This window comes from Struthio camelus, chromosome 2 (genome assembly GCF_040807025.1).
Source record: "Struthio camelus isolate bStrCam1 chromosome 2, bStrCam1.hap1, whole genome shotgun sequence".
NCBI classification, from domain to species: Eukaryota; Metazoa; Chordata; class Aves; order Struthioniformes; family Struthionidae; genus Struthio; species Struthio camelus.
In genome coordinates, this window is record NC_090943.1 from 172681554 (window position 1) to 172706328 (window position 24775).

At 49.3% G+C, this 24775-nt stretch overlaps 1 protein-coding gene across 4 annotated transcripts in view; it reads right to left on the reverse strand.

Moving 5' to 3' along the window:
* Positions 1-424: 424 nt before the first annotated feature.
* Positions 425-24775, reverse strand: part of HSF1 (heat shock transcription factor 1) — a 76625-nt gene continuing 52274 nt past the window's right edge. Inside the window, exons 5-14 of one of the 4 annotated variants that reach the window (XM_068933585.1) lie at positions 23029-23104; positions 22540-22601; positions 21048-21144; positions 17040-17176; positions 15021-15254; positions 11283-11369; positions 5614-5719; positions 5370-5435; positions 2160-2229; positions 425-1592 (exon numbers count right to left, since the gene is read on the reverse strand). In XM_068933585.1, the coding sequence (XP_068789686.1) occupies positions 1387-1592; positions 2160-2229; positions 5370-5435; positions 5614-5719; positions 11283-11369; positions 15021-15254; positions 17040-17176; positions 21048-21144; positions 22540-22601; positions 23029-23104 (1141 nt within the window). In that variant the 3' untranslated portion in view covers positions 425-1386. The remainder of the gene's footprint in view (positions 1593-2159; positions 2230-5369; positions 5436-5613; positions 5720-11282; positions 11370-15020; positions 15255-17039; positions 17177-21047; positions 21145-22539; positions 22602-23028; positions 23105-24775) is intronic. The other 3 variants (XM_068933587.1, XM_068933586.1, XM_068933588.1) reach the window with 3 other exon arrangements.

Here is a 24775-nt window from a genome sequence, read left to right on the forward strand (position 1 = left end):
AGTCGGGAACGCAACGCCTGCGAGCGCGGGAGGGCAAACATCTGGCACGACCCGCGGGGCCTGACGACAGGGTGACGGGCGGCCTTGGAGAAGGAAGGGGCTCGGGGGCGCCCGGCCCTGAGGCAGCGCCCTAGCGAGGCTGGGGGCAGCGGGAGCGCTGCCGTGCCCCAGCGGGCACGGAGGCGGCCGAGCCGAGGCCGCGAGCCTGGAGGGGCTCGGGTGCTGAGCACCCGCCGCCCGCGGGCCCGGCCTCCCGCCAGGCCAGGAACATCCCCGCCGGCCGCCCCCAAAGGTGAGGACAGAGCGGTTCGCTCTGACCCAGCCGGCGCCGAGGGCAGCAAGGGCAGTTTCTGGGCCTTTATCCCATCCGCTTCCCAAACAGATGACAGAAGTAATGCTTTCAACCATAGAAAAGCCACCAGGGGACAGACCATTTGTTTTATATATATTTGTATGTATATATATAGAGAGATATTTATATATATATAGATAGAAGTGGGTTCTTCTTCTCTCATGTAAAAATTCAAAATACAGTTTTTACTATTAACAATCTGAAGTGTAAATGTACAAATTTTTACTGCTAAGCAAAAGAAAAACAAAACCAAAGAAACAAATAAAAAGAAACACTCACAGCAAGAGAAAATAAAAAGAGAAGATAAAGCCGGGCTCGGGAGCCCTGGGCGCCTGGGCACACGCGCGCACGGAGACCCTCGGGGATCAGACCGCAAGGCAGAGACCACAAAGGGATCCAACCCATCAGCGCCAGGTTGGCAAACTTTTATTTCTCTTTAAAAACCATCGCATCCGCCTCTCCGGGGCAAGGAGGGAAGGGGACAGGGCTGGAGGAGGAATTCCCTTCCTCAGAAAAGCAACCCCTTCTACAAACCCAGCGAGCGCCCCGCTTCCCAGGAGCGAGGGGGCGGCCCGCCGGCTGCCGCCGTGCCCCAGCCCGCAGCCGGCCCGTCGGTATCTCGCGCAGGGCACGGCCGCCACCCTCGGCAGGGCTGCGAAACGAAACACAAGCATCACGTAGTGGCTAGCTGTTCGGTGACCACCCAGGTTCTCCTGCCTGCTCACTGAAGCCACGGTGCACGTCCAACCTCTACGGCAGGTCAGGTGACAACCTCACGGCGGGGGTCTCTTGCACTGCTCGGCCCCCACCGGCTGCCAAACTGGAGGAGCGCTGGGTGGTGAGAATCTAAAGCAGATTTCAAAACACCTCATTAAGCACACACACAAATGAAATCCTCACAGTGCCGGGGGAAGCAAACATGAACCAGAGGGTGTTTAGAGCTTTCAATGTCTGTGCAAAGCAAGGAGGCTGACGGCTGGATTTCCCTTTAGTGCGTATTCGCTCGCTTTCTCTCTTTCACCCTGCTTTCAGCCTTAGGATACTGCGGGGTCCTTGGGCTTGGGCTGCTCAGTCCCCGACAAGAGAGAGATGGTGGGATCTTCTGAGTACTCGTCTCCATCCGTGAAATATGGCCCTTCGCCCAGCTCAAAGAATATTGGCAGGTCTCCGCTCCCCATGTCGACAGCGCTCGAGTCCACCAGGAAGAGGGGCTGGGCGGTGTAGTGCACCAGCTGCTTTCCTGCAAAGAGAGAGTTTGCGCTAGGCTAGCGCCTTTCGGAAAGCGGGAAAGGGGCTGGGCAGGAGCGCGTGCTGCAGCAGCCAGGCAGCCGAAAGCTGAGCAGAAGAACGACAGCTACAAGCTTTCGCTCCTGCAAAGTGACTGCCCGCACCAACTGCTTCCTCACCTCTCGCAAGGAGCAGCGCAGAGTCCTCACCTCACCGTTTAAGCGATGAGATACCGGGACTCGGGCAAGGCCCTCTGGCAAATCAGCCGAGAACAAGAATTTGACCGTAGCAAGGCCTCGCTTCCAGCCCGTTCTCCGGAACGTGCTCTCTCGAGACTGGAGAGGCACCAACGAGTGACCGATGGCTTTAATGTGCCTACATGGACACACTGACAGCCCAGGGAGCATGCCCTGCCCAGGCTGTGAGATGTGTTGAGGTTGCCACAAAAAGCAGCACCGTGACAACACGTGCAATTCCATGTAGACAGAAATACGTATTTTGGGAGCAGCCCAAACGATTTTGCCACAGCCTCAATTCTTGTGCTACTGGGCCACTAAACACCGAGACGGCCACCTTGTACCTGTGTTCGCTGTGCTGGCCTCTGTCTCAGTAGGTTTCTGCTGTTCCTGGGATGAAAGGAGATCCTGAATCTGCAGGGAGAAAAGTTGGGTCGGTCAGCGCATTGCCCGGGTCAAACGTGCATGGGACCATGCAAACAGAGAGAACGGTTCTCTGTGCCCGCCTCAGGACTGAGCTAACACACAAATCGCACAAGGAAAGCAGTGGTTTACGATCTCAAAACCTCACTACTCAGAGAGAGACATCCTCAGAGGTTTAAAAACATCCAAGACCCAGAAGGCTGCCAGTGACCTGCTGCAGATCCAGATGCAGTCTGTTCAGTGTGCTCCGGTGCCCAGGTCGCAAATGTGACTGATACGAGCAGTTTTACAACAGAGAACTCGACGGGCCACGTGTGCTTTCACAGATCATCTCTGCTATATGCAAAGGCCCTTATCTGCAATGCTCCCTTTGATCACAGCATGAAGCCAACCTACACCTTGGGACCTAAAATCCCAGGGAAGCCCTCAGGAGACGTCTGGGAGGGGTCCTGTTTTATTGAAAGACTTATTGCTAGTAGGAGTCTATGAGAGAGCTGCTAGGCACCCTGCTAAGTTGTCAGAGTGACCTACGGTGTGGCTAACTAAGGACACAATCTTGTTTCACGTCTCTGTCCAACAAGCAAGACGGCCCTGGAAAGGGCAAGAAGTGAGTGTTAAATAAAGGGGGGAAAAAATTGGAAGTGGGAGAAACCACTCTGCCCACCTGAGAAGCTCTGATAACTGTAAAGCCCCGAGGGAAACCCTGCTGTTCACAGCGCTAACGTGCCGCCTGGGAAACACCGTGCTGAGCCTGCTAGTGCCAGACCTGGGCAGGCAGCTGAGCTGAGATCAGGACCCTTCACCTGGGCCACTGTGAGGACAACACTTTCACAGAGACTCCCTCGTGCGACCACTTTCCCTCTCTGGATTTTCCTAATAATCTTGTGGCTACTACAGCAACTGCTTTCATGGAAAAGTTACCTTAACCGGTATTTAAATGCGTATTTAGCTTTTTTTTTTTTTTTTTTTTACTGCTTAGCAACTGGTACTAAGCAGACCACTTGCGATCACAGAGGTCTTCCCAAGACCATCTGTCCACGATTTAGGAACTCTGCAGCTCAACCTGCACCCAGCATGGGGATGTTCATAGTGTGAAGGCTGGGTGAAGACACAGCCCAATAAAACTCCCCTCCCAACATTATGCAGAAGAAGAGATAAATACATATACAAGTGACCTTGATCCAAACCCTATGTGAGCTGCAGAGATAACCTGTGAATTACAACGGACTCCAGTTAGGACTCCATTAGTAAATCATAATTCCAGATTTTCTATGGTGTAACTATCAGCTCAAAGCTGGGAAAATCCCAAAATGAAGCAACTCATTTCTGAATTACGGAATCTTCACTGCTCATGTTCTTCCCCCACACGCCACTGATCCCTTGTCCTTTTCTCCCTGCTCTGCCAGGACCAACCCTGGCCTCTGGCTCTACCTAGCAGCTGCTGTGGTAAGAGTCTTGAGCCTGCAGGAAACTTAGTTAAACAACTTACAGGGTAGATATTGGTCTGCATATGTGTAAAACAGTACTCTGCATCTTTGCACTAACCCCCCTCCCCACCTTTTTTTTCCTGCAAATATCCAAAGAACTCGGTACTTCGTTAGCCGTCAGGTGTCTACACTGCACCACTAGGCAGTAGGAAGAAACAAAAAAGTAAGGAAAATGTCCAGCAAGTGATAAGCACTAGAGATAGTGCAGAATTATTAACTGCAAAGTCCTGTTCTGTGTTTTACCAAACATCCCAGAAACACTCTAGAGCGGGGGAAGGTCTATCCTGAAGAGCTCATGGCAATTGTTTCGCTTAGGGAAAAGCTATAAGGACTCTGAAAGTGTATTTTAGAAAGGGAGATTAGAGAGGTGCTATCCCTGCTGTCCCTGCTCCATAACATCAACATTAACACCTTCTTCCCAGCCACCCCAGGAGCATGCTTTGAATCACCTGTGGGCCCACAAGGTCCTCAATAAAGAGACTGAAGTTGGGCTTTCCTATTTTGCAAAAACTTTCAAGACGTTTCCTGTTCCGCACTGACGGAAAAAACAAGAGGCCTTTGTACTTTTTTCAGATTAAAAAAAAAAAAAGAAAAAAGAGAGGGAGAGAGAGGGAGAGAGGGGATTAGAGACTAAACGAGAGACTCATGCTCGCTGTACCAACTGGAAAAGGAGTCCCCTGTTCTGTCTGATTTGGACCTGCTTTGTTCCCCTGCACTCATAGCAACTTCCCCAATGTCCAAACTTTTGTTTATCTTGGTCTCCCTCTCAACGTTTCCTCAAGAAGTTCTTCCATTTTGTGCAAATATCGATACGCTTGCTGGGCCAGAGAAAGAGGCCGGCTCTGTCGCCCCACAGCTGGAGCACGCACCCACCCAGCTGGCAGAACACCGGGGCTCGAGTTACTGGTCTGCCTCAGGGCAGGAAAATGGACTTGGCTCTGCCTCAGCCCAAGAGCACTCTGGGCATCAGGCTACTGGCTACTCTGAAGGTCTGGGACTCTCTGTTTTTGACCATAAATTCCACCCTGCTGCTCCAATGCCTTCTCAATGCAGCCGTGAAATGTTGCATTTGACTAATCATCATTATCTGAGGAAAAAATCATTTTATCAGGCAACACTGGCTCTTGCAGAGAGAGCCGGTATTAGTCCCCTGCATGGTATTCAGTGCTGATGCTATGCAAGTAAATAAAATAAATAATACAGCACATGATGGAGTTCGCCTTGAGAAAACCTCTTGACGATTTAAGAAAGTCCAAAGCAGGGTTTATGGAAACCACATGCAGCTCTACAGGCTTCAGTGCGATTCCATGTTCAGGGGGCAGAGCTCACATGAGAGATGGAAGTCTCAGCACCTAATTAACTGAGTATGAATGATGAAGTAGCCCTGTTCTCTGTATGAGCTGCTCAGAGAAAGCCGCAGCGCTAATTGAATTATTTCCCCCCGGTGGCTCCCCAAGCCCTCGCAGGGCTCCGTGTTCCTCCTCTCTCCCACGTTCCCTCCCTTCAGGCTGGGGCTGGCCTGGACACTCTTCAGAGCCTGTCAGAGCCTTCCTTTAATCACATGGCGAGGTTGCTGCGGAACAGCAGGACGCACTTCATTCTGGCAGCTGTGTGTGCATGGAGGGATTTTTAACAGCTACTCACACTGGCAAGGCTGCTGTCCAGGTCGGGAAGGTTCATGTCTGTAACCGTCATTGAAGGGCTAAACAGCTGCCAAAGGAAAGAATGATTAGTGTAGGGAAGGAAAGCAAACCCAGGTGTGCTGTGGAAATTCATGGTTGATGCTACTGTGGTCCATCTGCCACTGCAAGCCACATGCACATGGTACTGCAAGACGCAGCTGGGGCCCAGCTCCTGGAAGGACAGGCAGGAGGGAGGCGATACTCACATCTAATAGCGCGCTTGTGTCTACGCTGAAGCCGTGCGTGGTCAACATCGTCTGAAGGTTATCCAGGTTGGAATCAATGGTATCCAGATGGTCATTAAGTTCATTCCTGTGCAAAAGAAAGACAAGCACGGATGATCAACGCTGAGAAGCCCCTCCCAGGTTCTCGGCTACTAAGGGCGCTTTGTCAACCCAAGGAACGCTACCCTCCTATAACCTGAGCAGGAAAGCGGAGCTGGGATTCATGGCTCTTTGCACGGACGCCAGCTCCAACTGCCAGCGAGGACAAATGTAGTGATACAACGTGAGTCTCTCTCCCTCTCTCTGCTTAGTCCTTGGGCTTGAACTTAGCGACATTGCTAGGACTCTTCCGACTGAGAGGCCTGAGGGGGAACAACTCGGATGAACGAGACACAGTGAATTTCGTTTGAGCCCTAGGACTTTTGCAAGCCATTTAGATTTTGTGGTTAAGGTGCTAGGTAAGCACCAACCACCACGGGCTGGCAGGGATCTCAGTGCAGCTCTGCCTTTGCAGTAAGTAGCTTTGGACCCTTTCTTCAGTCCAAACAGAAGGATCACTTCTGCTTGTCTCATCCTTGTAGCTGATATTTGACAAAGAAAGGGTAACAAACCTTCCCTACTGCAAGAACTTGGTTTAGGGGAAAAATTTCAGAGACCACTGCTGGCCAGGGGAAACCTGCACATCTGGGTTGGCAACGGGGAAAACGTCATTTGTTCATCAGGAAAGGCAGTTTCTAGTAACAACGCAGGGAACTTAAAGCATCTTCCATTTACCTGGGGGAACAAACCTTCCCACTGCATCCTGACCTGCACACACCCCTGCACGGCTCCTGGCAGTACCAGGGACTGTACAGCTACACAGCGGGGCATGGGGAAGCACAAAGTTCCCACATGAATCACAGCTCGCTTCCTAGCAAACAGCAACAGCTCCAGATAAGGACTAAGAGCGGAATTCGTCTCAGCTAAATTAGTAAGTGAAAACAGACACCTTGTCAAAGCCAGGCTCCCTCTATAATCACCTGGAAATTGGACACTGCTGAGATGGACCGGCACTGGAGTGCCAAACCCACAAGCAAGGCCCTAGGACAAACAAGGCCAGCTCAGACAACACGGCTCGTTCCCTTCTACAAAGTTCTCGGATAACACTGCAGACCAAAGTGGATGCCAGAGAGCAAGCAATTCTGGTAAGGATTATTTTTAACGGACTTAGACCTAGGACTGCTAGACTGAGCTCCAGAGAATGGTCATGTGGATAGCAGAAAGACAGTAAAAGCTGCAGAGGCAACGATGACGTGGGGGAACTGACTCCATGCTCTTTTACGCTCTAGCTCCATGGTGTTCGTGGCATTTCAGAGTAACAGAAGAAAGTGGATGCCAGAAACCTCACGGTGGTACCAGGATGTAGCTACCATGACGTAGCACCATGAGGCTCTCTAAAGAGCATGCTTGGGAAGAACAGTCAGTTTGGTAGTGGCTCAGGGCCCGACCCACGGCCCTAGTGAAAAGCCACTAAATTTGGCAAAATTAGCAGGAGCAGGCTCAGCTTATCATACTGTCATTAGTTCTGGCACGGCTCCATGTTTGAGTCACCGAGTTCTCTGACCTAGAAAGACTTGTTTTTTTGGCTACTGAGGGTGCTCACAGTAGGACTGGCGGTGTAGGTCCCACGTAGGGAAAACCAACACTGGTAGCTGAAGAGGAAGTTGTCGGAGAGGCACAAGAACACACACCCAAGCATGAGGCAAACACTGAAGCAGCAGTCTTCAGTCTCATGTGAATTAGAGAAAAGTGAAGAAGCTACTTCTCCTCTTCTTTGAGGGTCTGTACTTGCTGTAGAGCTTGTCCGTCCAAATAACACTGCCACCAGTATCCTGCAGAACAGCATTTCTGTGATTATCCCTTTGGGGAGCCTACCATCCCAGAGCCTACACACTGCTGCAGACGACACCTGATTGCAAAGGTACGTATTCTAACGTAATACCGGCAGCTCCAGCATCCCTTGCCTACCTAGTCACCTACAGGCCCAGCGCATCCTGCATGAATAACTGTGGCCGGCCATATCAGAACTTTGTGGCAATGTCTCTTTTACATTCGCCTACCCTAGAACACCACCGTGAAGATCACAAAACCAAGACTATTTTGCTATTGCTGCTAAACACTGAAAGAGGCTACAAGGTCACATCACAGCTAAGGAAGCCTAGCAGCAGAAATGAGTATGTTGCCAGACCAACAAATATACTCATTCTGGGAATACGGTGCTTGAGGCCACAGGAAGGCTGGCTGCAGACACAGCCCATGAACACATTCCTGCCTTACGTCTCCAACGCACGCAAGTGGGAGCTGCAGAGATTTGCAGTTCTTTTTTAGAATTAAGATATACAAACACTCTGCAAATAAATTACGCATCCAAGTTTGTGCTTTTAAATGACTTCTGAAGTCCTTATTGCACAGCACCTGAAACGCTCTGACAGATTTAGGATATTTTCAGTAATTCCACAGTTAGTAACTTCCAGCATTGTGGAATGGATGAGGTCCAGCCAAGATAGCATTAGAAACCGCAAAGCGTTACCTGCGACAAGCTTCTCTGCTCGTTCCTGAGAGGACAGAGTACAGGAAAGGGTATGAGCCAGACCATGCAACAAGAGACTTTGGGATTAGACTACTAACAAACTCCAGATCTTCAAAGCAAGTCTCCCTGCTTCTTCGCAGAAGGAAAGAAGGGGATTGAACCACCATTTTCAACACTGGACAGGCACTTGGCAACTGCTCTCCAGTTCCCAACACTGCTTGCAGGTAAATCTCTCCCCATAGGTCAGGCTCTGGTTGTGCTGAGCTGCATTCTACATCAAGTTAGGCTTGCCATCAAGTGCTCACAGAGCAGGGAAGAAAGAGGGAGTATGATTCTCTGGAGCAACACATTTTTGCTTCACTTCCTAAGTGCGTTGTGGCTTGAAGTAAGAGGAACCAATGTCTCCAGGGGAGATTAGAGAGAGGTTGCTGCATAAGACACTGGGATGCAGGGAGTCCTGAGGACTCCGCAAGATTTGCGTTTGTGCCCTTCAAGGTCAACGGCTCCAAGAAGCGGCCCGAGCCAAACGTGAGGAGGATGAGAGGCAAGGAGCAGAACGCAAGAAGACTATCTTCAGTGCTGAAACGGATCAACACCTTTCTTCAAAGATACTGCATATTGATATTCCAGCAAAAGGGCTTTCTGACCCCAGCAGCCCACAGAAGAGTAAATTTTCTGGAAATAAAGAACCCAGAAGTAGCACATGAGATACAGCATCTGCTATCCCTATTGCACTGGACTTCATTAACTGCGGGAAGAGACAGGGAGTTCTGACATGAAGGCCCCACCAAATCACTGTAGGAGACCATGTAACCAGTATTAGGCCCTTAAAATAACTGCTGAGTTCCTGGGAAACGTGACAGATTTAGGACTGAATACACTAAGTGACCCCAGGTATGCGGATGCGCAGGGAAAGGAGGCCCGGATACATTTTGGAGGTAAAGAATAACCCTATCCTAAGCACAACCCTTGGATGTTTCTTAAATGCAAGTTCTGGCTCTGCTTCCTCTGCTTCACACTCTCCATCCACGTACTCAGTATAACACAGTGCATCTTCGCTGTAAACTCTCGGCGACTCATTCTGCTTTCTGGCTGCCAACTACCTCATAAGAATAACAAATCTCTGCTGTGCACCGCACCTCACTTGAGCACCACTTCCTCGGCTCCCATGGGCAGCCTCAAAGACCACGTGCTATTGCGAGACCCTTGCTGTCTGAGTTTCCATCTGATGAAGTGAGGAGAGCTAGTTTGCGTGGTGTGGTCTCTCTTTGTGTGGGCTGTTTCACAGTCTGAGAAGCAGCTATGTAAAAATAGCACCTTCTTACTCAACAGATCCGCTCTCTGTGGGTCTGCCTCAGACTTCAATGTACTTTCTTTTTCAGCAGAAAGATGTGTTTAATACCGATGCCATGGTGGCTCTGGACGCTGTGGGAGAGCAAGCCCGAGTATGCTGCGCCAACTACGCTGCCAGGGAAGCCTTGACCATAGAATCTTTATTATGACTGAGGGAGGCAGCGGAAAGCATGCGACTTGCCTCTTCCTCTGCTGCAAACGAGCAGAGCTGGCAGCCCGGAGCAGCAGCTTTTTATTGGTGAAAAGGCACATTTTGATATGGACATTGCTGAAAGAGCGATCCATCTGCCAGACCGTTATGAGGCCTCCAGAACTGCTCCTTGCCATAACCGTAGTTGTGTTTCAGCTGGCTGGCAGCTGTAAATGAGCCCAGTCAATGCTCAGCACCACTGCTCACCCTAGCATGATCCATGGCCATGGTGAGAACATCTTTCCCAGTTAGGGCCTGGAGTTCTTGTGGAGCTACCAGTGCAACGTTCTCAGATGTCCATCAAACACCGTCAGTGCGTCAGCAGAGAGCAGCTTCCAGGGTCCCTGACCTGGCTCCCCTCCCTAGCAGAGCTGCTGGTCCCTTCTGAACTTTAACAACTAGAGGGTGCTGGCTATTTCCTAGAAAGAGCTGATTGGATACTAGACATTTCTAGTCAATAGACTACCTCCAGTCTTCTGACTTTGAAGCACTGGGAAGATGTACAAAACTGTTTTTGTTCCCTGTATCATTTTCCTTTTCAAATGTCCCATTGTCTGAAAGCAAGAAGATAGAGCACATTGGCGTGATTATCACGTTTACATAGGAAGAGAGCAGTCCTCTGGACCCTGCAGTCCCTTCAGGAAAAGGTCATCCTTGTGCTGTGTGTTTGCATCTAGGAAATGGGCTCGGTGTGTAGGAGAGCAGACCCCAGGTCCCACCTGCATGCAGACAATAACCAGGGTAGGAACTAACAATTCCTACAAGGACTCCCTCTGACATAACCCCTTGCGGGGACACCAGACATTAATTTAGAAATGCATTTTTATCTCAAGGCAGAGCACATTTGTCTTTCAAATTATTCCTTACCTTAGCAAAAACCATGTAAGGGCAACACCTCTCAGAATTTTTCCTAGGCCTCCACTATTAGCTACTGTGGGAGAAAGGATACTGGCCTAGACAGATCTTTGTCCTCATCTGGGATGTTTTTTCTTATGGAAAAGCTTTATTACTATAGCATCTTGGTGCGCAGTCAGGTTTGCAGTGGGAAGTTTCATTGTTCTGTCATTATCATAAGAAACGGAGAACACATCAGAAAAGTCATTTAAGCCCTGAGCTCCCATCACATTTCAATGAAACACTTTATTACTTAGGTGTGTGAATTCCATGCTGGCAAGAGCTACCAAACCAGCAGCTCTCAGGGCTGAAGTTTCCGTTTACCAAAAACAGGTACAGCATGGACAACAGCGGAGCAGACCTCCCTCCGTTCCCTGCCAAGACCACCTAAAAGGATAAGAAGCGGTTTAGCCTCTGCTGGCCATTCAACACTTCTACTTGCTGTGTTGAGCTGGCCAAGAAGGCTGCCACTCAGTGCCAATTTTCAGAGTGAGTTTTTTTCTTGTCGATATGCTACCTATAACATCACGACTGCTGGGAAAGCTGACTTCAAGGCAAGGACAGCTCCCTGTTTAGAGCAGTATTCCCCTGCTCTCTTGCCCAGAATTACAATGCTTGGGGACAGCAGGCTATTGAAATGCTAACCCTTGCTGTGATCTGCAATGAAGTGAGGAAGAGGAAGAACTGGGGCAAAGACGAGTGACCTCTGACATCTGCGATGTGCGAGTCAAACTGAAAAATACAAACAGAAGAGGATACTAGATTCAAAAGACTCACAATCAGGCACTTTCAGGAATGAAATGTTTGTTACGTTCAAAGGCAAGAACAATTAATCAACCATGCTCCTGCATTTCAAGCGGCGTGCTAAGCGCTGCACTGCAGTTGTGTTGCTGCAGTGCTTCTAAAGCAGGCAAGCAGTTTCAGGCTGGCAGAATTATTATTAACAATAAAAACAAACAAATAGAAACAAACAGTCCTGCAAAAGCAAGTGAAGACAGCACAGCTCCTTTGCAGCATAGCCAAGCACAGTTAGAAGTTTCTCAGGAAGACAAACTTATTTCTGAGGTGGGTTTGCTACGTTAACTTCTGCAGCATGGCACTAACGTGTGGCTCACAGTCACTGTCACCTCTAACATAGAGCCGAAGCTCTGGGAAAACACAGGCCCTGGCACACAATGCTCTGTTTAGAATGACAGTGGCCTGCGACTCCACGGGATATATGTCATAGTAACAATGTAGGTGGCAACATTTTTCAATATGTAGTGGGCTTTGGCTCTTGAAAAGTGGCTAATATAGGCCCACAGGTGGACAGCCTTTGGGCAACACTGTCCAGCTTTTTTCCATGCAAGCACGTCCTTTTATAGCCTGAATCTCAGCACTATCACCTTGCGCTGAAATGCTGTTGGTCACGTGCAGGTAATTCTCAGTTCAAATAAAACTCCCCCTGGATCACAAAGAGGCACTGCATGCCATGACCTGCAGCCTTATGGGCTGTTCTTCTCCGGTAAATTTGAGAATGACTGAAACCTGCTTCATGTGATGAAAAATAGGTATCGCTGACACTTCTGGGTTAGGCTGTCAGTGCCTGGGTCAAGTGAGCAGCGTTTGGGCTCCCTGTCATATTTTAAAGTCACCTACCATCTGTTAACACTTCCCTTATTACAGGCATCTCCATACAGTGAGCAAGCTCCTTGGAATTTAACAGAAGCCTCACGGAAAGGGTGCTGAACGGTAGCGCACCCTTGGTACAGTGCATGCGGTGCACTAGTGCACGCGGCTTGTTGGTCCCAAAGTCCGAGGAGTGAGCACTAAGCGGCGAGCTCTGACCACAGCGCGGGGCACACGGCGAGACTGCGTCCCTTGGCATAGGACGCTGAAGAAGGGTCTGATGTACTCCTGGGGACATGATAAACAGTGTGCTGCCCATTTAAAACAGCGCATTGCCAACATTTCAATTAGCAAGTCATCCTTTCTTCCTGCTCAGGACATCTCAGTGTAAATCATGCTCTGGTCACACCACTTCCCACCGGGTACCTACGACTGCTGGTAGGCTTCTACTGCTGCTCTGCACAAGCAGACACGTGGTAGTTCCAGTGATACAGGAAAAGAAGCCAAGGCCTTGGCATGCCAGGAATGCCGACCCCCCTCCCGGAGTTTGTATTGCTCTGACGTAACAGGAGGCACAGCGTTCAGTAACTCCAGTGTACGAAAAAGCATGCAGAGGCGCTGAGGCACAAAGCTAGTACCATCCAAAGCCAGGTAAGAGCGGAGGCTTGGCTTTGTTCTTATTATCTACCCCTTGCCTTTGAACTCCCTGGGGCGGGGACGGATTTTCTGTTAAATGGTTACGCTCCGTCTAGCGCTGCAGGCTGTTGGCCGATGCGGACTACCCACAGCAAGCTACAGCTCCTCTTACACAAATTCATGTGGCAAACATGCTAGGAGCTGGGAGGTGAGACAGTATTACTACGCGGCTAGGAATCTTTACTGGCCAGATTCCTTCCTTTTGTAATATGCCCTCTAAAGGAACCGCAAAGAGAAAAAACGAGCAGTGTTGCTTGCAAAGCGCTGGAGTAAGAGCACCAAAGGAAGAGGAAGTCCTTTCTTTCATGTAACTCTATGAAGCTCTCTAGGAGGAACCATGGAGCTCGCTCGCCACAGGGGCAGGGGCAACTGTTTTGTGTTGTTGTGTCCTTTGCCTGCTGCTGCACAGTCTGCAAGACAGACCTTAACAATTCAGAAACGCTCTCTGCAGCACTCTTTCTTTCATTTTTATTACCTTCTAAATGGCTAGTTTCAGCTTCTGATGAGCTGCACCATAAGATCTGTCTCTTTTTAAGGACAGCTTGTATTGGCGAAATGGACTGCAGTGCCCTGGAGAGGTCTATAAATAGGTGAAGCTACAGACAAAGTTCTCCCACAAGGCCAAGAGCGAGGAGCAAGCAGGCATTTCCTGACTCTGCGTGAGACAGGTGTAAACGCAGCTAACGTTGTGCCACTGCCCTGCCAACAGGCCATAGTCCTTGCTGTGGCAAGGCCACCTTCAGCTGTCTCTGCGCTCACTGTACCGTGTCAAAGGAAGAGGGATTCTTCCACAGGTTTTGCCTTTGCTTCATGTAGAGCTACGATCCACTGCAGCTCTGAAAGCGATGGCTGACACAGAATTCGTTCAGAGGGAAGCAAAGATGTCACAACACCATCACCTTGAGCGCACGAGCCCGTTGGGAGCCTTTTGGCTAAAGGAGCTCCCTCCTGCCTTCTCGGACACTGAAACTAATTGTGTCTTCCCCAGACTGCTTTCATACTTTGAGGACAGAAAGTCTGTCTAGGTATTCAGAGGGAAGAGGTTAACTCTGATGCTCTGTTTTCCCCAGAACACAGGGACAATGGAATGTGGCCGAGATGTCAGCATGGTCGAGGGAGAATGTCTTGGCGTATTGATATGTACAAACAACTTTCTAGCTTTTCCACGCTTGCAGTTACAGACGTGAGCACTATGTGGTGATAAAAGACATGAGACTACACGTTTGCTCCCTAAAAAAATAGCCAGCCATCAACTTTCAGTTTGCCACCCACTGAGTCCCCCCCCTCAGTTTAATGCAATCTGTGTCCTAATGAGTAAAGAGGCTGAGTAGGAGAATGTATTTATCATGACTAGAACCAGGGAGTGGGTGCAAACAATAGTTTGATGTGAAGCTTCCTCCCTTACTTACTTGGAGGGCAGCTGGGACAGGCAAAAGCAGAGGACAGCGTAGGGGCAACGTCAGAGCACATGTGGTCAGAGCAGTCTCATGGAGAAATGCTGCCCACAGCACTTCTAAGTCTAAAGAAATGGTAAACCCCCTGGGATTAAAGTTCCTAGCAAGCAACACTGGAAGCTGCTTGCACTGTATGTCTGTCAGCTGCCTTTGGACTGCAAAGACAAAGCAGAAGCTTTCATGCTGTGAGGATGTGCTGGGTTGATCCTGTGCTAGGCTCAAGATGAAATACAGCTAATTTTACAGTGACTCATTTCTATACTGGAGGAGCAGACAGCTTGAACAAGCTCTTGTCCAGCACAGTTCTTATTTTGGCATCCCAGTTCATGTATGCTCTGGCAGCAGAGGTTTGGGCCCCCTACACAGGGGGCAAATTCTCCGTATGGAGTCCGGTGATGGGCTATACTCACTGCTTCGAGCAGAATAGGAATAGGAGAGCAAAATATCAACCCTGGCATTTGCACGGAGGGCCATGATCAGAGCCACAGGCGAGTTCCTTGGACAAATGAAATTGCTTCCAAAGCTGGCTGGAAGCCAGGTTACTTGCATCTTTAAAGCTTAACAGTACAGAGCGGTGGGATGGCTGGCAAGACCTTAGCTCAGCCAATCTCAGCGTGGAACTTACTTGTCGAGGCAGGCAACGCTGAGGCACTTTTCCTGGGGCTGAGGCTGTGTGTTGCTGTCGCCAGTGGCAGCGGTCGTAGTGCTGGGTTCGTTCTCCTGCAGGATGGAGTCAATGAACATGGAGGGAGACAGAGGAGTTTCAACAGCAGGAGGGTTCCCAGGGCTGGCCTCCTCTATCTGGGGGCTGCGGGAAGGACTAGGGGGTTCTTCTTTGATACGGACCACAGGACTACTCCTTAGAGAAACAGGAAAAGAATGGGTAAAAATCTTGCACCAACGTTCTTCATTTCTAAGATCCGTTTCCACCCAGCAGGACAAAAATCCTCGTGCCTGCTATTGCCTTTCTCACACACAAAGCCTCCAAACAGAGGCAGCTACAAAGATGAGGTTGAAAGAGTACATAAATATTTCTTCTCTGATTCTGATCAGCTCCCCTAGCATGAATGCCTTGTGCTGTTACCACAACCTCAGCAGATTTCCTGTGGCTAAAGGTCTGGGAGGCTGGTCAGTCCAGGGCCTGCCATGCAGTCCGCTCTGCATTGGTTAAGTTATCGTGAGGAAGGCGATTTTTTTTTTTTTTTAACCAGTACAGTTAAATCAGTACTGCTTTTGATGTGGACACAGTCTTAACCAGTACAAGGTAGCTCAGCGTATACACTTCTTTAAAGTCACCACTGAGACATGTATGACATAATTATCACCGTACCAGAGGCTGTAGTGTTTTAACTATTCCACCAAGGTAAGTGGAACGACTCCTTTGTGCAGACAAAGCCTAGGATCAACCCTTTGCATAAGCACCCAGGCATTTTGAGGTGCATCTTTTTTTATGAGAAGGGAAAGATGGCTTATTTGGCCAGCCCTAATTTTGCAGATGGAAATCCCTTGCCACCCAAACTCACTGATCTGGGGGTGTAAGACGCCCAACGAGTTCTGCTGGAAAGGACAGCAAATACAAAAGAACAGAGAGAAGGCCCATTAAGCAAACATATGGTCTATATTTAAGAGTGAGTGTTCCTGGCAGAGGGTACTAAAGGCAATAAACGGCATTTGTGGGTGATTCAGCACCTCAGGGGAAGTGCCGATGCCAGGAATAACCTATTAAAGGGGAAGAAAAAAGGAGTCAGCAAGCCATGAGGTGCTAAAGAAAGATGGGCATTTCTTGCCCAGAGGGGCTCAGAAAGTTCAAGAGCCTCTGCTGTTTTGCTGGAACGGGGCTGCAGGGAATAAGGGCACGGCAGCCACGTGAGCGGACCAACGGGAGGCCTCTACTGACAGAGAGTGCTGGTGGCAGAGGCACTCGAGGCTGAGTATTACCTGCGGTGTCTGAATAAAGCTCTCGTGTCTGCTAAGGTACATCTGAACCAGCTGAAAACCCCTGCCGTTGGGTGCTGGCTGAACTGTACTTGCTACAGATTCTCAGCCTCATCCCCCCCTCGCTGCTTGGGGATAGACCTGTCAGTGTTATCCTCAGAGAAGCAGTTCCTTGGGAACACAGCTGCTTTCTATGCCTCCTCCTCTGTGCAGCAAGCTTAAGAGGGCAGGGCAAAACTAAGCCTGCTCCCAGCGTCTTGGTAATTTCACCCCGCTGAGCAGGCAGGCCAGTGAGGGTGGCTTCCTTGTGGAAACACCACTGTGACCCCTCCAGCACAGGTTCACCTTAGAAAGCGGCGGCGGAGCAGTGAATTTTGTTTGTAAGGCCAACCAAACACAGGATTAAAGTTAATCAAAAACAACAACAACAAAAAATCGGCTGGGCAGGCAACGTCCTGAAGGAGTCGATGCTGAGGGATGGGTCCAGCTTCCTGTGAAGTCCTGGTAAGGTAAGCAGGATTAGGTTATAACACCGTGAACGTTCCCTGTCCCAAGGGCTGCAACGTCTTCCAGCCGCCGCTCACTGGGGAGAGTACAGATTCTTAGCAAAAGAGGCACAATGTTACTCTGATGTTTGACCACCCAGCTCAGTGGAAAATGCATTCTCCTGACGAAGATGACTCAAGATTTTATGAGAGCAACAGAATACCTTTCATCGAGACTGCCGCTGGGAGATGCCGAAGGGCTGGACTGGGCTAGCTCTGTCACGTCAGAGATAATGGGACCAGAGTTGGCTGAAGAATCCGGGGAATACAGATTGGAGCCACTATACGCTGGGGAAGAAGCCTGAAATGACAATCACAGTGTTGGTGAGGTAAAGCACTAGGCACAAGCCAAACATAGTCCCACGTATGGGATAGGGAGGGGGAAGGAGATGCATCAAAACACTGCAAAATCCTGACCCACCCGGAGGAAAGAAGGTAACGTGGGACTCAATAGGCAGCCAATAATACTCTATTGCCAACCCCAAGCACTATTATCCAAAAACAAACAAAAAAAACCACCACACACCCAACTTCTGTCCTGTAAACCTCATTTTCTTGGAAATAATGGAATTTAAAAAGTAAAAATATTGGATTCTTTTTCTGGATCACCCAATGTTTAGATTTTTCAAAGCCCAGATTTTCAGCTTTTCCTTCCACTAAATGACTTCATTCTTTTATTCTTAAATGAAAGATGAAATTGATATTACTGAGCTCTAAAGAGGTAAGAAATATAAGATTGCCACACTGATAATGGCACCATGAAATGGTTACATTTTGACACCAATCTTGCTAAGCAGCAAACTAATTGAGAAGTTTGAGTGACCCTGAATCTCATCTCCTCCTTGGGGATCAGCATTTTTCAGGCCAGAACACAGAGGAAACCCCAGATTCGAATTAAGGATCAGACCGTAGTCGCCTGATGCACACAGGGGCGTCTGAAAACCAGCAGGGACATGGAGAACGCAGGGTAAGGGGTTCTGCTCAAATTCCCCTGCTGCCCCTTAGCTAATCCTCTCCGAGCTAAGTCCACGATCTCACTAACTCTCCTCCTTCAGAGCTATCTCTTGGCACTTCGGACAGCAAATGACGGTTAATACTGAGCGATAGGCAAAGACAACCCTGGTCCTTACCTACCTTCAGATAAAGATTTGACTGTCTCTCCCTTAATGCTTGTCTGTAACGCATGCTGGCACCAGCACTATGTTCACCTCTTCGCTGATTAGTACAATGAGACCACAGTGCAGAGACCACAGGGCAGATAAGACCCTTCAGCTCCCTCATAATTAAAAAAATACCACAGAACAACAAAAATCATTCTGTTTCACTGCACGCCAGGTGCCATGAGGTCTACAGGGACATGCAGAGATATTCTGCAGACTCGCTGCCCACAGGCTTGCCTTGAGAGGTCAGATCCCCGTGCCTGTCTGCATGTGCCTCCTAACCAGGACGGTCAGCGAGGAGGTTGCGCTGCGAGGGGGAGCACTTCTGCCTGAGGCTGTGCTCACCGTCACACGCTTCAACAGAATAGATGGGCACTGGTTTGAAACTTTTGTAAAATGAGAAGTGCAAGCTGTGCACAGCACGCATGTGGAAGAACGAAAGAGAGCATGCTGTCATTTGTAATATATGATTACGCCCTGTTCTGGACTCCAACTTTGGGCTATCTACTGTTTTTGCAAGTCTGAGGTCGCGTTCTTGAGCAAAAAATGGCATGATTATGTGGAGGTAGTTATACAGATGCAGAATCACTGTGGGCACAAAGCAGAGAAAGCTGCTGCTTTGAGGTAGGGATATGAGATCAAGTCCTAGTGAGCAGCATAGGACTGATCTCAGTTATGTCAAGGTCAGGACTGCCCGCGCCTCCACCTACCCTAAGCTCTTACGCCATGTTAACTGCCTTGGCGTGAAAACACATTTTTTTCCACAGTCAAAGCAGGGACCGTGGCAGTATCATGATCCAGCGTACTTGTTGGCAGATCACTCTGAAAAACTGCCCCACTATCATTTCTCAGTTCTCTTTGGAGCTGAAAGTCATAAACACTTAAGTTTGAGAAAAGATGACCACCTGTGTTTCTCATAATTAGGACAATCCTGTAATACCTGGAAAAGCTCCCAGTGGTTCTGCATAAGTATTTGCTGCATGCAAGAATAAAGGCACTTTTTAAAAAGACATCACAGGATTAGAAGGGAGCTGGAATGGGAACACAGAGCTTCCACAGAGGGTGGTCTGACTGCAGGAGAGCTCTTTAATGGGGCTTAGATATTTTGGTGCTGTGCTAAAAAATTCATCAGCATCACCTTGGCACATCAGGGCAGTTTGATGTCAGGAGCCAGTGGCTTAAATCCACTGTCCCTAACAGAAGTCCCCTGCATAGCACAGGCAGGAACTGTTACTTGGAATGGGGGACAGCCTTTATTTTGCTACAAACAGCAGATATGAAAGCTCGCCTATATCCCTAGCTGTAAAGCTGCGCTCCTGGAGTACAGCATTGCCAGGATAGGATCAGAATAAAGAACCACCTGGATTCATATGACAGCTTTGGTGAAGAAATACCTGCTGGCTTCCCCATGCGAGGTAAACACGGGTGCCACAGACCAAGACAGAGGTCCTGCATTTAAGTGGTGCAGTCTCCCAGGACACACACGGATACGAACCAAAGCAAAGCAGAGTATCTAAAATGAAAGCGCCTGTGTCAAGACATGGGATTTAATGGATTAGCGTAGGCCAAAGGTGGCCAGAGGCAAACAGTGACCAAATGTACCGCATCTCTCCTATCAGTAATAAACGTGGAACCAACTAACTCTCTCAGGGAGTGTGCGGGCATGCGGCTTTTCAGCTCTTAGGGGACAGGATGAGTTTTCCAATTCTCCCAGTAACGTGGAGTCCACTGCGTGGGACCTGGACTGCGGGGCAGTTCTCTGCATCCAAAACATAATGCAGTATCATGACAGCAGCATTCACAGACAGGCACATCGCAGCTATTAGAGCAACAGGGAAATAGCGACCTTATTCCACTGCTCTGGCTGATGAGGCCAAGCAGAGACAACACGCACAGGCCTGGGAGTGATAAGTCTGTAGCTCATCCAAAAAATTTCGGGGCCAGCATTAACGGGTTTGGAAGAGACTCCTTGTGTTCTTTGGCCTTTGAACAGTCATGGGAAGCAGCACATCAAAAGGCGCATAAGGAGGATGGGGGAGGAAAGACAGAAACTCAAGATTCCTGGGATCCAGCAGCAATTTGAGGGACAGCTGAGAGCACACGTTTACAGAGACTCTTCCTATCCTGCCATGTCACCAAGACCCACAAAGCTACCTCTCACAGGAGTGCACATGAGGTGCGCCCTGGAGCTAGGTGGTTGTCTAACTGCACGGCATTCAACTACAGTGAGGTCAAGGTGGAAACAACACTCACATCCAATTATGAACTTCTTTCTTTTGGACTGTACATTGATGACACCTTGCAGGAGATCCCTTCACCTCAAAGGTTACTGCCTGCTCTCTAACCTAAAGGCTTTTATACCACACAACCTCCCCTAAATTGGGGATTATTGTGTGTGCAAGTACCACTTGGCTGTGCCTCACTCCTCCCACCTTGTTCCCTGACTCACAATTCAGTTCTGACCACGTAAGCCTTCAACTACTTCAGGCCCGTGCCTCGGCCAGGCTCTGACCCCAAGTACCTTCGTTGTCCAAAAGCTTTGCTGTCCAAAAGCACAGTTCTTTGGAGGGTATAACGCTAATTACACATTGCCACATGTTAATTAGGCAATGTGAGCAAATGTTTAGCAGGGATTGAGTGACACCAAATGCATTTTGTTTGTGACAAAAGCAAAATACGGACCAAGTCAGCAGATGTAAGCTAAGCAAGGCACCACTTCAACCCGTTTCTGCTTTCAGACAAATTCAGATAACTCCTTGGTTGGTTTGCAAGCCAAACGCTCAGGCCCATCACAACCATCTCTGAGAGTTACTAGCTAACAGCTCTCTCCCTGTTGGCTAAGCTAGAAAGCAGCTGTCACTCTAAAACACTTTGCCAAACAAAACAAAGAGGTTCTCAGCAAACTGTTGTTCAAAGGCAGGACCAGCTGGAGAAGCTCCTAAAATCAGCCCTTCCCCACAAAGCTGTGCCCGCTTTCCCCTCTCCAAGGCCAGGAATGCATGGCATACTTACTGTGTATGGGGATGAGCCATGGACATGCTCCAAGGAGTACTGGCGACTGTATTTCGGCATGGAATGTGCTGAACTGCTGTCGTTCAACATCAGGGGACTGCAAAAGAATCCCAAAGACCACAGCAGTTACCATGCTGCTGATGCCAGGTCTCGGGCACTACCTCTCCCCAGCACAGAGACCGTTTCCCCAGCCCCCAGAACTGGGTCCTTGCACACACCTGAGGGGTCGATATACAACTGCCTCCAAGTCTGGAAGCCACGTGGGAGGGGCACGTGACCCTGGAGGGCGGTTGTGTCAGGAAAGCAGAGCAGCTGCCCAAGGACCGAGACCCAGTGACCAGCCCCTTGGCTACATTTTGCAAGCCTACTGACCAGAAATGTAAAACCTCATGGCCTTAGAGCCCTTCTTTATAGTTCCTGGTCACTTCCTTCCACAGGCCTCTATTGTCAATGTTCTGCCTGGCTTCAGTTTCTCATAGCCGACTGCTCGAAAGATGGATTACTTGTGGTCAGCTGTGACACAATCACTTCTGCGGCCCCTTTTCATGTACTCCAATACCTTGGAGAGACTCTCTTTCCTTACGAGATGAATCATTTCAGCATGTCTTGGACGTTATCACAATATAAACCACTATCATCATCAGTAATAATGAAGCCTGCTGTGGTGCTGCCTGCCATATGGTGCTGCCAGGCACTGTTCAAACACAAAAAGACAGCCTTGCAACTAGACAGGCAACACAGGACAAGATGGGGGCAGGAACAGCCATGCAGCTGAGTAACTGCAATTTCATACATGAACAAGTGCAAACAGTCAGGGGGATGAGGAGCCCATCTCACAGAATGAGACTAGAAGAGCAGGGTCTGGTTCAGCCCAGTGGAGCGTAAGATGACAGACAACAGGAGAACCATCTATAACAGCTTAGGAGGGAAAAGTAATTGTGCTACAGCACAATCCTGGGACAAAAACAAGTATTAACTGGCCAAAAAAAAATTAACCTGGAAACGTTCTTAACCACTTAAGGCACTTAAGTCCTGAACGGTCATCCAATACACCTAGCGAGGCCTGACAGGCTTGATTAGTTTATGAAGATGTCACAACAGCAGCCTGTGACAGCAGTTCAGGGCAGTTCAGTAAAGTGGCAAAAATGTCACGACAGTGCCAAGATACTGTTTGGGTAGTACAAGATCCCAGCCCTTGCTTCGTAGGTTGCAGTCTCACGTATTACAGTGGTTAGGTATGAAGCAGGCACTGCATGGGCTTATGTGGCCTGCATCGCAAACCCTTCTTGGTATCAGTTGCATAGCAGTGTTAGCTGTTTTTTGGCTGGAGCAAATACTTGAAGGCTCACATGATCCCAATGACCGCTGTCCAGTCCTACCCCACTGGCAAGGCTGCTACAGAAGACAGAGATCTGAGGGACCCACTCTGCTGATCCTCTCTTTATTCTCTCAGACAGGGAATCTTTATCTGGATGTAGAAATGCAGACTTACATCTTCCTCTTCACCCCAAGAATACGGTTGGATTGCACCAATGAGATCAAAAACTGGATAAGCTGTGAGGAGAAGCAAGAAAAACCTGTTACGATGCGCACAGCAACCTGGATGATCAAGGAGATAAACAGCTCTTCGGATCATTTGGTCCCTGTGCTCAGAGCAGTGCCAGAGGAGGGCACAGTGGGAACACGACAGACTGCTGACCACAACTCTAAGCACAAAGGTCAGGACTAGGGGTAAAAGCATTACACGGCAGCCAACTGAATTTTGCTTTGCAATACTGCCAGCCAGAATTTATCCTCTGCCCACTGGGTTTCCAGAAGCCCGTGATATCAAGAGGAAATTGCAGTGATCAAAACTGTTCTTAAACAGAATTAATACCACCGCACTCCTCCAATCCTGCTAGTACCCAATCTCGTCACTACTTCATCACGTACGCTAACACGACAGCGTCCCAATCCCTCCACCTTCAAGACCAGGATTTACCTTATTGACAACTTTCTGCTGCTGAGCATGCTTCTGCCTCAGGCTGGCTACTTCCCTCCACAATGCCTCATTCTCACTGCAAGAGAAGAGAAAACCATCAAGAAGTGGTGCAGCCTCTCAGGCAGAGCACATAAAACCTGGGGTAAGTGGGAAAACTGTAGCAGGGGACTTGCCGACATCTCCAGATACTGGCTCATTTACAACCTCCTGGGGCTGGGGGTGAAATTTTATTCATTAACTTTGCTTTGCCATCATTTTAACTTGCAGAACTCCAGAAACAGCAGATATTCACACATGGGCAATAACACAGAGCCTTACCCAGAGAGAGAGCAGTTCACATCTGCTGGAAGCCATTATCGTGCCCTTGTGGAAAGGACCCTGGTGAACAAACTCAATCTCCTTGATCTAGCCCAGGTGCACACGGGGTGGGTTATAAATTGGCTTCTCTAGAGACAGGGTGGGGAAAGCCAGAGGAGGAGCTAGCTCCACGCCCCAGCAGAGATCTGGGCCGAGCCTGCTTTGAGCTCTGCCTGTAAAACCTTCGTGCTGAGGAGCTGCATGGCACCTACCCCTGAGATTTTCTCTCAAGAGCAGCAATTCCTAAGCTCCACATACTTTTTAGAACGCCGTATTTGGCTTTTCTACGCATATAAATCAAAATAGCGATGATCGTTTGGGGGTATTCTGTGAACACAAAAGACAACGGAAAAATTAGCAATAAACCTGCAAAATCTTCTCTTCTCCTGAAAGGTAGTAGAGATTCAAGGAGCTTATAAGTCAGACAAACGTCCCAGTTAAACCGTATGACTGCAGCACTGACACGATCTCAATGCCAGACAGTTACCCTGCAAGCAATCCAGACGTTTTAACCCTTTTTTGGATCCCCCCAAGCCTTTGTGGAATCTGTACTGCTGAAGCTGCAAAAATCTCTCTCTCTCTCTTTTTTTTTTTTTTTAAATGCCTTTACTTTTTCTTCATAGATTTTCATTTCCCCAGGACTGCAGAACTAGCTGCGACAAGGCGCTAGAGCCTCGAAGGGTTTCCCCTAGACTTCCCTAGAGGGGAGGAGCAGGACGACACACCGCGGAAGTCTACCCAGAAAGAGGTCACTCGCAGGCTCCTGTCTACGCTCTGCTACGATACAAGGACAAGATGAGCCCCCAGCAAAACAGAAGGGTAGCCAGCAACAACCCAGAAAGGAAAAACCAGTACAAAGTCTCTTTCACTTTCTGAAAACAGGCTCCCCCTCACTGATCGCTCAACTACAATTTCCGAGCAATGAAAACGTCCCCCCTCAAACGCGAGGGGGGTTCAGAGCTGCACAGACGGACGACCCTTTGCCTACGGCAGGGGCCTGAAGTTACAGCACAGCGTATTTCTGTATTTCGGCCACGGTGAGGAACGCTTGATCTTTTCATCAGCGAAATTAGGGTGGCCTAAAACACAGCTCAAAAGCGTGAGGCTGGATGGGAAGCAGCGACGCTGCTGCCCGTCCTAGCGAGGCAGTAGAGCTGCTCTTATCGCGGCGGCGCGGTCACCCGCCGCCTGCGCCCGCTCCTCGGCGCCGAGGCTTGCTGATCCGGGCCCCAGGGAGGACTTGGAGAGGTCTGTGAATCAGCCAGGCTTTCCCTGCCGCAGACCACCCGAAGACGGCAGCTAGCTTCGCCTCGGCCCAGAGAGGAGCGTCGGGAGCTTGCTGGGCCCCAGCAACAGAGAGGGGCACCCGAAATCCAAAGGGCCAGAGGGC